Below are 13,864 nucleotides of genomic sequence, written 5' to 3'. Positions count from 1 at the left end.
TAATCTGTGCTACATAATGACGTACGATAGCCTCATTTTAGCGCTAGCGCTCAGTTTCCAGGCCGTGAGCGAGAGCGACTGCTGGTGCTCGACTAGCCGCCTCCTGAACAGACGTCTGATAATGAATCAAAAAGCACATCTAGTCTTCGTCTTTTCAGCTATGCGGGCCTCTTATACAGCATATACGGAAAGGTTTAAGAGATACGTTTTTCATCCAATCATTCCCATACAACTGATGTCTAAGGAGAAAGCTCGTTGCTGAACCCAGACGCGCCTGAAAGACAGTGCTGTTGAATGTGCGACTGTGGTGGGGTAGTAGTGTGAATACCCGTATTTTATTTCTGAGTAACCGGTATTTTGGGACATGTGTTTGGTCTTGGTTATAACATGCTTTTCTTCATTTTTTACGCATACCAGGTAAAAATACCGTCATATCAATTTGCCGTAGCAGCACTGTTAAAATTCTTTATTTTTAAATAAATCTTTTCATATTAAGAGCAATGTTTATTCTTAAAATTTCTATCGTTTTGAAATATTGAGTGGCTATAGAAAAGAGGAAAAGGATAATGGGAAACGTGATCAGTCCCATTTTAAAAACAATGCACACAGTTGTAAACAAGCAACCCGACTCGATACAGCATTTCTGAGACAGTGATGCAACTTTTGCCGTATGGCTTGGTCTATTACACGGTACGAGTGAACGTACAGTGGATAAGACTTACTCCCACGTGATCTGTGCTGTAGTTTCTCGCTGACGTCCTCGGTTGATTGCAGAATGCTACCATCCCTAGTCTGTAAGTTTTTCTTATGAAGTGCGGTGAAGTAAATAGCTTCATTAGCCTTAGCGGATTGGAAACGAACCTGCGACATCATATAAGGAAAAAACATCCCAACTGTAATTGCAAGAGAAGGTAAATTTGATTGATAGACATATAATTCTATTGAAGTGCTGTGAACTTGGAATCATAACTGAAGCCTTAATTTTACTGTTGCTTCAGGGTGAAAAAGTAATGTTGCCAGCGAAGTCATCAATTTGTGACTTGCTCTCGCCGTCCCAATGACCATCTCCTTAATCTTCGTCATCTTTGCTGAAGACAATGCCACAGCTTCAATCCCATATCGATCGAGATTTACTACTCCTCCACCTTCATTACAATTTTTCAGTATTTGATCGAAATTTACGTCTGCAATTGGAAATAATAGCAAATAAAAAATCGAAAATGGGTTTTTTCGAAAACAGATTATTTTGTGAACACAGAAAACGGTCTTTGTTGCACAAGATAGATTTATTTAATCTTCACATGTGACACGTTTCGCCTGTTCTAGACATCACCAAACGGTCTGGGGAAATTACAAACTCGTATAAGTTTTAAACTGCTATTAGAGGCAATAATAAATGTATAAATTAAAAATAACAAGAGGAAGACATATACCGATTGAACTATGGAGCACAGGGTCACATTTGTGTTTCAGGAAGTGGTGACGGTTATAATTTTCAGCTCATGAAATATTGCATCTTAAATGAGCTTACCGATAAAAATTCTTGCTAATCGTAACCAAGGCGTCGAAAGCAATTAAGAGTCCCATAGAAGTGGGAGGCAAAAGCCAGAAAGCCACAGCAATGGCTCATTACGTTACCTTGAAGCATCACGGCAAAAGGTAACGACAGTAGCCTGTAGAAAACTACTAAAGCGTGTAATGGGTACCTAACTTAGGCAAATAATCATATTCAGTGAGCAGAAAAAGCTGTACTTTGCACTCGTGAGTTTTTTCTGCTCACTGTATATCCCTATTTGCCTAAGTTACGTACCCCTTGCACGCTTTAGTAATTTTCTTTTTGCTACCGTCGTTACCTTTTTTTCGTAATGTTTCAAGGTGATGTAATGAGGCATTGGCAGTGGCTATCTGGCTGTTACCTCCCAGTTCTTTCGGACTCTTAATCACGTTTGACGACCTGGTTGAAAGAAGGAAGAATTTTACAGCTCTCTGGCTATTACTTCCCAGTTATATGGGACTCTTTAATTACGTGCGATGCCTTGGTTACAATTAGCAAGAATTTGTTTTATCGCTAAGCTCAGTTAAGGTAGAATTAGCAATTTATACTTATACCATTCTGTAAGGACTTGGAAGAGTTGTTGAACGGGATGGACAGTATTTTGAAAGAAGGATATAGGATGAACATCAACAAAAGCAAAACGAGGATAATGGAACATAGTCAAATGAAATCAGGTGAGGATGAGGGAATTATCTGAGGAAATGGCACACTTAAAGTAGTAAAATGAATTTTGTTATTTGGGAAGCAAACTGATGGTGGTCGAAGTAGGGAGGATATAAAATGTAGACTGGCTATGGCAAGAAAAGTGTTTGGAAGAAAAGAAATTTGTTAATGTCGAGCATAGATTTAAGTGTCAGGAAGTTCATTCTGAAAAGTATTTGTATGGAGTGTAGTCATGTAAGGAAGTGAAACATGGATCATAAACAGTTTAGACAAGAAGAGAATAGAAGCATTTGAAACGTGGTGCTACAGAAGAGTGCTGAAGATTAGGTGGGTACATCATGTAACTAATGAGGAGGTACTGAATAGAATTGGAGAGAAGAGAAATTTGTGGTATTATCTTACCAAAAGAAGGGAGCGACTGGTAGGACACATTCTGTGGCATCAAGGGATCACCAATTTAGTACTGGAGAGAAGTGTGTTGGGTAAAAGTCGTAGAGGGAGACCAAGAGATGAATACAGTTAGCAGAGTGAGAGGGATGTAGGTTGCAGTTGTTACATGGAGATGATGAAGCTTGCACAGGCTAGAGTAGCATGGAGAGCTGCATCAAACCAGCCTTCCGACTGAAGATCACAACAACAACAACCATTCTGTAATTTTTCTAGATTGTCTGTGATGCCTAGAACAGGTGAAACGCATCATATATGAAGATTAAACCTGTCTTGTGCAGCAGAGACAGTTATTTCTGTTCTAAATACCTATCACGGTTTCTGCTGTGGCCTTCTCCACCAGACATCACGGCGCCTAGAGTATCAGCAACCAAACTGACAGCCTGCAGCCGCGGGTTGCCCGCTTCGCAGGCACACCGAAGCACTACACAACCGACAGGCAATATTGATGAACGGCCACAACAATAACAACAACACAGCAAAGGCACCAGCGGCCACCAGGGGCCACTACCGGCCCATGTAAACATAAGGAAGAGTTCCCAGAATGAGATATTCACTCTGCAGCGGAGTGTGCGCTGATATGAAACTTCCTGGCAGATTAAGGAAGAGTTCGCTGCAGATCCCGGAACTATTTTCACACGTCAAACCACGTGGTACTCATCCGCCGAAGCAATATAAAGGCCGGCGCTCAGCCGCACATCGGCTTGCCGATGACACCGCCTTCCTTGCCTTTGCCCCCACCCTACAGCGCTCCAAACACCTTCTCCAATCCCATCTTGACTGCTTGGTGCAACCAGTGGTTGCTCAAGGTCAATCCCTCCAAAACCCAGGCGATCATTGTAGGCAAAACCACCCCTTCCTTCCGCCTCCTTGATTTCTATATCACCATCTATGGCTGTCCTATCGCCCTCACTCCCACCCTTAAGTACCTTGGCGTCACCCTCGACCGTCGCCTCTCCTGGACTCCCCACCTCCGGCCAATCCAAGCCAAGGCACGCTCGCGACTCAGTCTCCTCAAGCTCCTCTCCGGCCGTACGTGGGGTCTGGACCCCTCCACCATTCTCCACACCTATAAATCCCTCATCCGCCTATCCTTTGTTATGCCCATCCGGATTGGATCTCCGCCCCCCCCTACTTTTTACAAATCCCTCCAAATCCTTGAACGCCATGCTCTGCGCCTCACCTATCGCATCCGTCTCCCCTCCCCTACGCGGATCCTGTACGATCTCATCCCCTTCCCCCACCTCCTCTTCTTCCTTGAAAGGATACAGATCCTGTACACCTCCCATAAACTCGATCCTCCTCACCTGCTCGTCTCCCCGATCCTCTCCCACCCCCGCCCGCTGCCGTGCCTGTATTCTCACGTCCCACCCGGTCTCCAACTCTCCACCCTCCTTACCCTCTCCCAAGGTGGCTTCCGCCAGCTCCCCCTCCCTGATGATGTCCTCCTCCCCTCCATCTACCCCTCCTACCAACTTTGATCCTCCCTCCCTCTTCCTGTATCTGTTCCTTTGGGCACCCTCCATCCCTCCTCCCCTTCTCCCCACTCCTCCTCCAGGCCTCCCCTCCCCTGTCCTTCTACTCCTCCTCCCATCTCCTCAGCCATTGGCATCTATGTTCTCCCCTGTCCACCCTCTCCACCTGCCCTCACCCTGCTTCCCCTCTTGGTAGGTCCCCGGACTCGCACATGCTAAGTGGACTTTCGCGCGCCGGAGATAATCGCCATCTGTGTCTCGTGTGTGTGACATCGTTTTGCGTTTTTAGTGTCCGCCGTCCCGCTTCTACGTTCACTTGTGCCGTCGGATTTATCAGTGTTATGTGCGCCGTGTCAACGTGTTTTCAGTGTCGTTATCGTCGCGTGTGAACGGCTCCGTGTTTTTTGTGTATCTGTGACCACTATTTTTTGCCCATCACTCTGTTCATTTTAATTCTCCGTTCTTGTACTGTTATTGTCACCATTATGGCTGAAGAGCGGCGTAGCATGCCGCTGCCAGCCTACCTGATTGTTCAGGACTTAAAATAACGATAAAGTAAAAAAAAAAAAACCGCACATCGGCAGTTGACCGACCACCAGCAGACGTGGATAGCTACCGCCCCGGCAGCCCGGCTTGAATGTTCTCGCTTATCTCTGGATTAGGCTTGATATATAGGAGAAGTCTCTGGCGGCGACTAGTAGGAAATTATTTCAGTTGTTTTCTATATTATTCTTGTATGTAGTTGTGATTCGAAGACGGATCACTGTTTTGTGTTGGCGTTATACTTGGAGAATTTGTTTTGGTTGATTGAACAGTCCAGTAAATTGTTTTCGGACTTTGATAGTTTCTTCTGCTTACGCAGACATATCTGTTTCCACTGCGGTAGTCAACAGGTATTGTGAGCGGTTTTAACAGGCAGTTTAAAATGGAGACGAAAAGAACCGGTATAACCGAAAATCCGTCGTTTCGGCGATAACCGCCATCCATGCGGTTGCGTACGTGAGGTGCGGTACTCACCGGAGAGCAGCAACTTCTCCTGGCGGTCGTTCTCCTTCTGGGTGCGGCAGCGTGTCTCCATGGAGCGGTGGGTCTCCAGGAAGGCTTTGCGCTGGCCGCGGTCCGTCAGGTACTTGGTGTACATGCCCGCGAAGTTCACCGCCACGTACAGCATCGCATTCGTGCACAGCTGCAGCAGCACCGAGTGCAGGTCCACCACCTGCAACCACAACGCGCTGCTTTCACCCTCTGGTCTCAAACGCGGTAGCTAGCTGGCTGGTCGGTTTCAGAGTAGGGGACCAAACAGCGAGATCATCGGGTTATGGAAGGTTGGGGAAGGAAATCGGCCGTTCCCTTTCAAAGAATCATCCCGGAATTCGCCTGAAGTGAACTAGGGGACACAAGCTACGACATGGTCCCGATTGGAACAGTGACCCGAAAATGTAGAATAAATTTCTTTTATTTCACGTCTATGGTCACAAACTTGTTGGTCCGACTACCGGTTTTGGTCAGCAATGACCATCTTCAGATCTATTTAATAAAATATGTCCTGATATACTGGAGCCATAGTGGCATCGTCAAATGCTAAACAAAAAATCAGCGCTAGCATTGTCACACATATATAAATAACAGTATACACAAGGGTCATCTTGTCGGCAGCACTGTTCAAAAACTGCTTACAAAACAATTGTAAGACCGATTTTTAAGTATTCCTAGTCAGTCTGAAAAACTTACCAGGTTACAGTAATAAGACAGAGAAGATTCAACGTAGAACGTCGTGTGGCAACCTCGAGAGTGATACGGAGATGTTCAACAATCACCAGAGTATAAGGATAAATATACAGTGTACCGAATTTAGAGATGGGCAAATTCGTTCATCCTTGGGAGCTACCGGGTGATCAAAAAGTCAGTATAAATTTGAAAACTTAATGTACCACGGAATAATGTAGATAGAGAGGTTAAAATTGACACACATACTTGGAATGACATGGGGTTTTATTAGAACCACCCCATATTGCTAGACGCGTGAAAGATCTCTTGCGCGCGTCGTTTGGTGATTATCGTGTGCTCAGCCGCCACTTTCGTCGTGCTTGGCCTCCCAGGTCCCCAGACCTCAGTCCGTGCGATTATTGGCTTTGGGGTTACCTGAAGTCGCAAGTGTATCGTGATCGACCGACATCTCTAGGGATGCTGAAAGACAACATTCGACGCCAATGCCTCACCGTAACTCCAGACGTGCTTTACAGTGCAGTTCACAACATTATTTCTCGACTACAGCTGTTGTTAAGGAATGATGGTGGACATATTGAGCATTTCATGTGAAGAACATCATATTTGTTTTGTCTTACTTTGTTATACTAATTATTGGTTTTCTGATCAGATGAAGCGCCATCTGTCGGATATTTTTTGAACTTTTGTATTTTTTTTTGGTTCTAATAAAACCCCATGTCATTCCAAGCATGCGTGTCAATTTGTAGCTCTCTATCTACATTATTCCGTGATTTATTCAGTTTTCAAATTTATACTGCCTTTTTATCACCCGGTAGTTCACTGATGATCGCTCTTGTTTGGGAGCCGTTCATTTTTACTAGTTCACTGTTCATTTGTGCTTGGTATATGGATCTTATGAAAAACTGAAAATTAGTAGAATAGGTGACTGAAGATGGAAGGCGCCAAGGGGGAGCACTTGCCTCCCCCCTAGAGTAAAGAGTTTTTATTCATGACACAATTCTCACACAATTGTAGCTTTCGTGATTCAGCAAAACCTCTCATTTAGCCAACTGTAGCGTTATGTAGCTCATCGCAGTGAAATAATATAAGGTGGTGCACGAGAAACCGGCCCCGAGTACAGACTGCTCGCCAATTACTCACGATTTGTTGACCGCTACGAGCAGAATAGATAAACATGTAATAATTAGGCATTGGAGAAATAACAAACTAATGCAAACAACAACTTTCAAGCAGCAGATGACGATTGGTAGGCGACAATGAGTAGTCTAGTACTCGGGGCCGATTTTACGTCCGCCACCCTGTACCACTGAAATCATATTGTAGAAGTTATCATATTCTCTTTACAAAATGTGACTCAAGACACTCGATTATGGAGAGCGGGCTTCATTCGATTGCAGTCGGTGTGCCTTCCTTAACAATGAACATGCTCTTTTACCTTGGATCAAAAAAAGGCTGAAATTGGCCACTCGTGTGTGCCGTGCCGACTTCCTTTGCATGTGTAATAACAAAAAAATCTTGCCTTTTTTCAAGTATTTCTTCTGTTCTTTATCGAAGTAGTGAAGTAAGCTGATATGCTGTTTTGTTATCTGAAAAGATTTATGTATTACGTACCAAGTAATTTTCATGAAATTTACGTAATTATAAAATAAATTTTAATTAACGGTCATGGACGCTGCATAGAATACGAAAAGAACCAGAAGTTCAGAGTTCAAAAAAGGTTTGAAACATCTAGAATGTGCGTACGCGGTGAACGAAACGAATAACAAGTCGATACTGAACGAACTATGAGCAGTCGGCAGTGGAACTGCGACGAGTGGCCACGCGAAGAAGGACGAGTCCGGCAGACCGAGACCGAGACCGAGACAGACGGGTACGGGACCGAGGCAGGAACGAGACCAGCCGACGTTCCGTTGCGGGAAAGAGACCGACTGTTTCTCATTCCCGGGAACTATAAGTAGAAAGCCGCGACCGAAGTGAACTATGAAAGACCGTTCCTTACAATTCGTTCCTCGCTCATTCCGTTCATCTTGATGAACCGTTCCTTTGGACCTATTAGTTCACGAACGCCCCATCTTTAATCGAATCTGACCCTCACCCACATGTTCTGGAGCCAAGATGGTCTAACAATACAAACCCAAAGAAAAGTGCGACATTCGACGACCTACTACAAAATGGCACTGAAGCTATAGCAGGTCGATAGGCCTTGTCTGAGAGAGGCAAAACAAATGGAAGAAGGAGGTAGTTAATCTGCGGGGTTTGCTCATGGAGGAGCAAGTTCGAGCCTGGGTGCGGCCACCTTGGCGCGAATAATGGCGCGAAGTATTTATTTTGTGGCTGATATTGTGCAATAAGAGTAAACATATTTTTCTTCACGGCTGCCGACCACAGTCTTAAAAGACAGTGGCTAACTCAAGTGCAAACGTGAATACCGTGCTTAAGCTTGCACTCAGAGTGAACTTTAGATTGAATTAGGGAGATTGTCATGAACTCAAGATACCGGATGGTTATAATTAAAGTGCAGGTACTCACGGAGATCCAGTGTGGGCTGCAACTATCGTACAGCAGCGAAACTTGTTAGATACACTAATACGTTAATGAGGAACCGATTTACCCTGAAAAAATTGGTTCCAATTTTGCTCACCAGGTGAAAATCTCGCGCTGTACATTGTTTGTCTGACGGTATGACATCCAGCTTGTCATTTGACAACTGATAACGTGAGTGAACAGTAAGGCTCTAGAAGAGAGATCGTACGCACTTAGTAAAACCCTTTTATGTGATTGGTAGCAATTACATTGCTGCATTGAGAAAGCGTCGCCGACTGAAAGGTCCGCGCAGAGGTATTATGTCATTAAATGGTTTAAAGAAGATGACAATGAAATTCGAAAACACTCAGAGACCGTGGTATCTGGAAGAGAAAGGTTGCTGTTGCTGTGACTGACCATGCAGCACGTGCCCCAGGTAGCGATAGTCGCCGGCCGGTGTGGCTGAGCGGTTCTTGGCGCTTCAGTCTGGAACCGCGCGACCGCTATGGTCGCAGGTTCGAATCCTGCCTCGGGCATGGATGTGTGTGATGTCCTTAGGTTAGCTAGGTTTAAGTAGTTCTAAGTTCTAGGGAACTGATGACCTCAGATGTTAAATCCCATAGTGCTCAGAGCCATTTGAACCATTTAGCGCTAGTCCTCGTGCAGTGTACAAGAATTGTTCATCCTATGGTCGAGAGCACGGGAAGTTTGGCAGTCCGTATTACACTGTTACCCGTACAAGATCCAGACGCTGCAGCAACTGAAACCTCACGCTCCACAACAACTTTCTGAATTTGCTCTTCGGTTTCCAGCACGTTGATGATATGTGGCCCGGCAATGTTCGATGGAGTGACGATGCACATTTTACTCTACAAGGTGCAGTGAATAAACCGAACTCCCCAGTTTGGGCACTGTAAACAGCGTGTTGTGCACGAAGGGCATAGGATTCCTGCTTTGGCAGTGCACAAATGTGTGGTAACCACTGTTTTCAAGCAACATAAGGCAACACCTCGTGTCGCTCGCCCAATTAATGATCTGCTTCATGCATCCTTCCGCAAACGTGTTATCTGCAGAGATTTTCCAGGTGCATGATCTGTAGTGAAGTAGAAGTGGATAGTTCCTGTGAATTATTATGGGTGGAGGTTACACTCAACAACCGAGCTGGGTTAATAATTGGCTCCTTTTACCGACCTCCCGACTCAGCAGCGTTAGTGGCAGAACAACTGAGAGAAAATTTGGAATACATTTCGCATAAATTTCCTCAGCATGTTATAGTCTTAGGTGGAGATTTCAATTTACCAGATATAGACTGGGACACTCAGATGTTTAGGACGGGTGGTAGGGACAGAGCATCGAGTGACATTATACTGAGTGCACTATCCGAAAATTACCTAGAGCAATTAAACAGAGAACCGACTCGTGGAGATAACATCTTGGACCTACTGATAACAAACAGACCCGAACTTCTCGACTCTGTAAGTGCAGAACAGGGAATCAGTGATCATAAGGCCGTTGTAGCATCCCTGAATATGGAAGTTAATAGGAATATAAAAAAAGGGAGGAAGGTTTATCTGTTTAGCAAGAGTAATAGAAGGCAGATTTCAGACCACCTAACAGATCAAAACGAAAATTTCTGTTCCGACACTGATAATGTTGAGTGTTTATGGAAAAAGTTCAAGGCAATCGTAAAATGCGTTTTAGACAGGTACGTGCCGAGTAAAACTGTGAGGGACGGGAAAAACCCACCGTGGTACAACAACAAAGTTAGGAAACTACTGCGAAAGCAAAGAGAGCTTAACTCCAAGTTTAAACGCAGCCAAAACCTCTCAGACAAACAGAAGCTAAGCGATGTCAAAGTTAGCGTAAGGAGGGCTATGCGAGAAGCGTTCAGTGAATTCGAAAGTAAAATTCTATGTACAGACTTGACAGAAAATCCTAGGAAGTTCTGGTCTTACGTTAAATCAGTAAGTGGCTCGAAACAGCATATCCAGACACTCCGGGATGATGATGGCATTGAAACAGAGGATGACACGCGTAAAGCTGAAATACTAAACACCTTTTTCCAAAGCTGTTTCACAGAGGAAGACCGCACTGCAGTTCCTTCTCTAAATCCTCGCACAAACGAAAAAATGGCTGACATCGAAATAAGTGTCCAAGGAATAGAAAAGCAACTGGAATCACTCAACAGAGGAAAGTCCACTGGACCTGACGGGATACCAATTCGATTCTACACAGAGTACGCGAAAGAACTTGCCCCCCTTCTAACAGCCGTGTACCGCAAGTCTCTAGAGGAACGGAGGGTTCCAAATGATTGGAAAAGAGCACAGGTAGTCCCAGTCTTCAAGAAGGGTCGTCGAGCAGATGCGCAAAACTATAGACCTATATCTCTGACGTCGATCTGTTGTAGAATTTTAGAACATGTTTTTTGCTCGAGTATCATGTCGTTTTTGGAAACCCAGAATCTACTATGTAGGAATCAACATGGATTCCGGAAACAGCGATCGTGTGAGACCCAACTCGCGTTATTTGTTCATGAGACCCAGAAAATATTAGATACAGGCTCCCAGGTAGATGCTATTTTTCTTGACTTCCGGAAGGCGTTCGATACAGTTCCGCACTGTCGCCTGATAAACAAAGTAAGAGCCTACGGAATATCAGACCAGCTGTGTGGCTGGATTGAAGATTTTTTAGCAAACAGAACACAGCATGTTGTTATCAATGGAGAGACGTCTACAGACGTTAAGGTAACCTCTGGCGTGCCACATGGAAGTGTTATGGGACCATTGCTTTTCACAATATATATAAATGACCTAGTAGATAGTGTCGGAAGTTCCATGCGGCTTTTCGCGGATGATGCTGTAGTATACAGAGAAGTTGCAGCATTAGAAAATTGTAGCGAAATGCAGGAAGATCTGCAGCGGATAGGCACTTGGTGCAGGGAGTGGCAACTGTCCCTTAACATAGACAAATGTAATGTATTGCGAATACATAGAAAGAAGGATCCTTTATTGTATGATTATATGATAGCGGAACAAACACTGGTAGCAGTTACTTCTGTAAAATATCTGGGAGTATGCGTGCGGAACGATTTGAAGTGGAATGATCATATAAAATTAATTGTTGGTAAGGCGGGTACCAGGTTGAGATTCATTGGGAGAGTGCTTAGAAAATGTAGTCCAGCAACAAAGGAGGTGGCTTACAAAACACTCGTTCGACCTATACTTGAGTATTGCTCATCAGTGTGGGATCCGTACCAGATCGGGTTGACGGAGGAGATAGAGAAGATCCAAAGAAGAGCGGCGCGTTTCGTCACAGGGTTATTTGGTAACCGTGATAGCGTTACGGAGATGTTTAATAAACTCAAGTGGCAGACTCTGCAAGAGAGGCGCTCTGCATCGCGGTGTACAGGAAAGGGAGGTAATGACAGTGGCACGTAAAGTGCCCTCCGCCACACACCGTTGGGTGGCTTGCGGAGTATGAATGTAGATGTAGACGTAGATCTGCGAGATCATCTGATCTGAATGCAAGTGACTTTTGGCTCCGGGGATTTTACAGATGCGTGGCCTGCAACAACATCTGATTTGAATCTACGAGACATTCGGCTCTGGGGATATCTGAAGGAACGTGTTTACCAGGGACAAGTTTGGTCTCTACCTGATCTGAAGACTAGAATAAAGGAACACGTTGCTTAGCTTCCACCGAACTGCTGTGAACAACTGTTGGTTACGCCTTTTTACGGATGCACCATCTCGTCAACGTTTCCGGTGTTCATACTGAACGAACTGTGTAAGCGGCGGTTAATAATAAAATCAACTTTATGATTTACTCACTTGTTCGACCGTTTCTGCACATGTCCCGTTCCTAACCCATTGAAACATTTATATACGTCTGCCTTGCAGTAACCGCACCAGATTTGCACCTAGTAGCCAAAATGAGAACTTTTTCCTTTTTTCAGTGGCGAGTGGCTCCTTATTAAAGCATTAGAATATCTATCACGTTTCGCTCCCATATGTTAATTACAACCCACACTGGACTTCTGTCAGTAGCTGTGCTGTAATTATAACCATCCGGTATAATAAACCCAGTGTTAACCAATAACTGTTCAATTTGAAGATCCTTTATCATAATGGTATGTTTATCGAGTCGGTTGTGTTGAAGAGCGGCAATAGGAGACTGAAAGGACGCGTGTGACGTAGGCACATGATAATGGAAGTTATTAGAGTGATACGTGTATAGTTCGGGAGTAAGTTCGTCCGATGCCGAAACAATACGACAACAAACAACTCGTCCACAAATAAACAGTCGACAAAATCGCCAAAACGACTGGGCGAGTTGCTAGTGCCAGACACTCAAACAGAGCCATTGTACGACACAAAAGGGACTAATATCGAAATTCCTGAATCAAACGTTCCGGTGAGAGTCGGGCAGCAAATTACTTCTCCTAACATTCGTTCCGTGAAATGATTGCAATGAGTAAATCAGGTTTATTGACAATAATTTTATCCGCGAAGGGAACGAGGAAGGGAAAAAATTATTGTACCAAAAGTACCCTCCGCCATATACCATAAAGTGGTTTACAGAGTAAAGCTGTAGATGTAGAAACCGTAATCTTACTCCCTTCTTTTTCTTTTACATTGAGAAATTTCGTGATTTATGAGTGATTTTTCTGCTGCTGCAGTGCTCGTTCTTCACCAAATCCGGCTACTGGTTACAGTGCGTGCGCGGACAGATAAAAATGCGCACGGACGGCTCTTTTCTTGTCTACCTACCGCCAAACACTGTCAGATATTTAAGTTCCTGTGGATACAGATTCCAAACCAAATGTGAGAACTGTTTCTAGGACAGTGAAGCAATGCGTAACGAACCATGCCATACAGTGGTAGTAACTTCGGCTCACATCCTCCTCTGCGGCTTGCATAGCGCCAACCCATATCGAACGCATGCCTACAATCGGTCGCACGCCACGCATGCCGAGAACCTAGCTGAGTAGGACTGTTGGCCGTTTTGCATTCCCACCGCAGCAAAGCCATGTTAGCTCTCGTTTGATTCTATGACGCACTGATCCATTCAGCTGACTTCTAGGATATCCATCCTACGCAGGAAAAACCATAGGTATCTGTTTTACTTCCCTATTTTTATTTACTTGTTTCCATAGTCCTACAGTAGTTCTGAATTGATAAGATGATCCGTTTGGCTTATTACTGGATTTTGGTACTGAGTCGAAATCACAATTCCCGTTCCTGTGCCATTATCATAGGACAGCTCAACACGAAGTGCGTCGGCAGCTATTACTTACTGTTTAGAAGGCATCGTTCTTGTCTTCAGCTATTGTTAGAACGAAGAAGCGATGTAACAAATGGCCGGAAAAGCAGCGCGCAGAATCGAATTTTTGGGGTTGGAGGTCTTGGAGCTCGGTTTTTATTTCAGCTAGGAACATGGGGTAAAAAGTTTTTGGTTTAGCGCGGACCGGCGG

At 44.6% G+C, this 13,864-nt stretch overlaps 1 protein-coding gene across 2 annotated transcripts in view; it reads right to left on the bottom strand.

Annotated features, from left to right (window-relative positions):
• Positions 1–13,864, bottom strand: part of LOC126235920 (adenylyl cyclase 78C-like) — a 751,097-nt gene that overhangs the window by 363,497 nt on the left and 373,736 nt on the right. For both annotated transcript variants that reach the window (XM_049944876.1, XM_049944877.1), the window contains exon 5: positions 5,158–5,356. In XM_049944876.1, the coding sequence (XP_049800833.1) occupies positions 5,158–5,356 (199 nt within the window). The remainder of the gene's footprint in view (positions 1–5,157; positions 5,357–13,864) is intronic.

This window comes from Schistocerca nitens, chromosome 2 (genome assembly GCF_023898315.1).
Source record: "Schistocerca nitens isolate TAMUIC-IGC-003100 chromosome 2, iqSchNite1.1, whole genome shotgun sequence".
In the NCBI taxonomy this organism is placed as follows: Eukaryota; Metazoa; Arthropoda; class Insecta; order Orthoptera; family Acrididae; genus Schistocerca; species Schistocerca nitens.
This window is presented reverse-complemented; position numbering and strand designations above follow the sequence as displayed.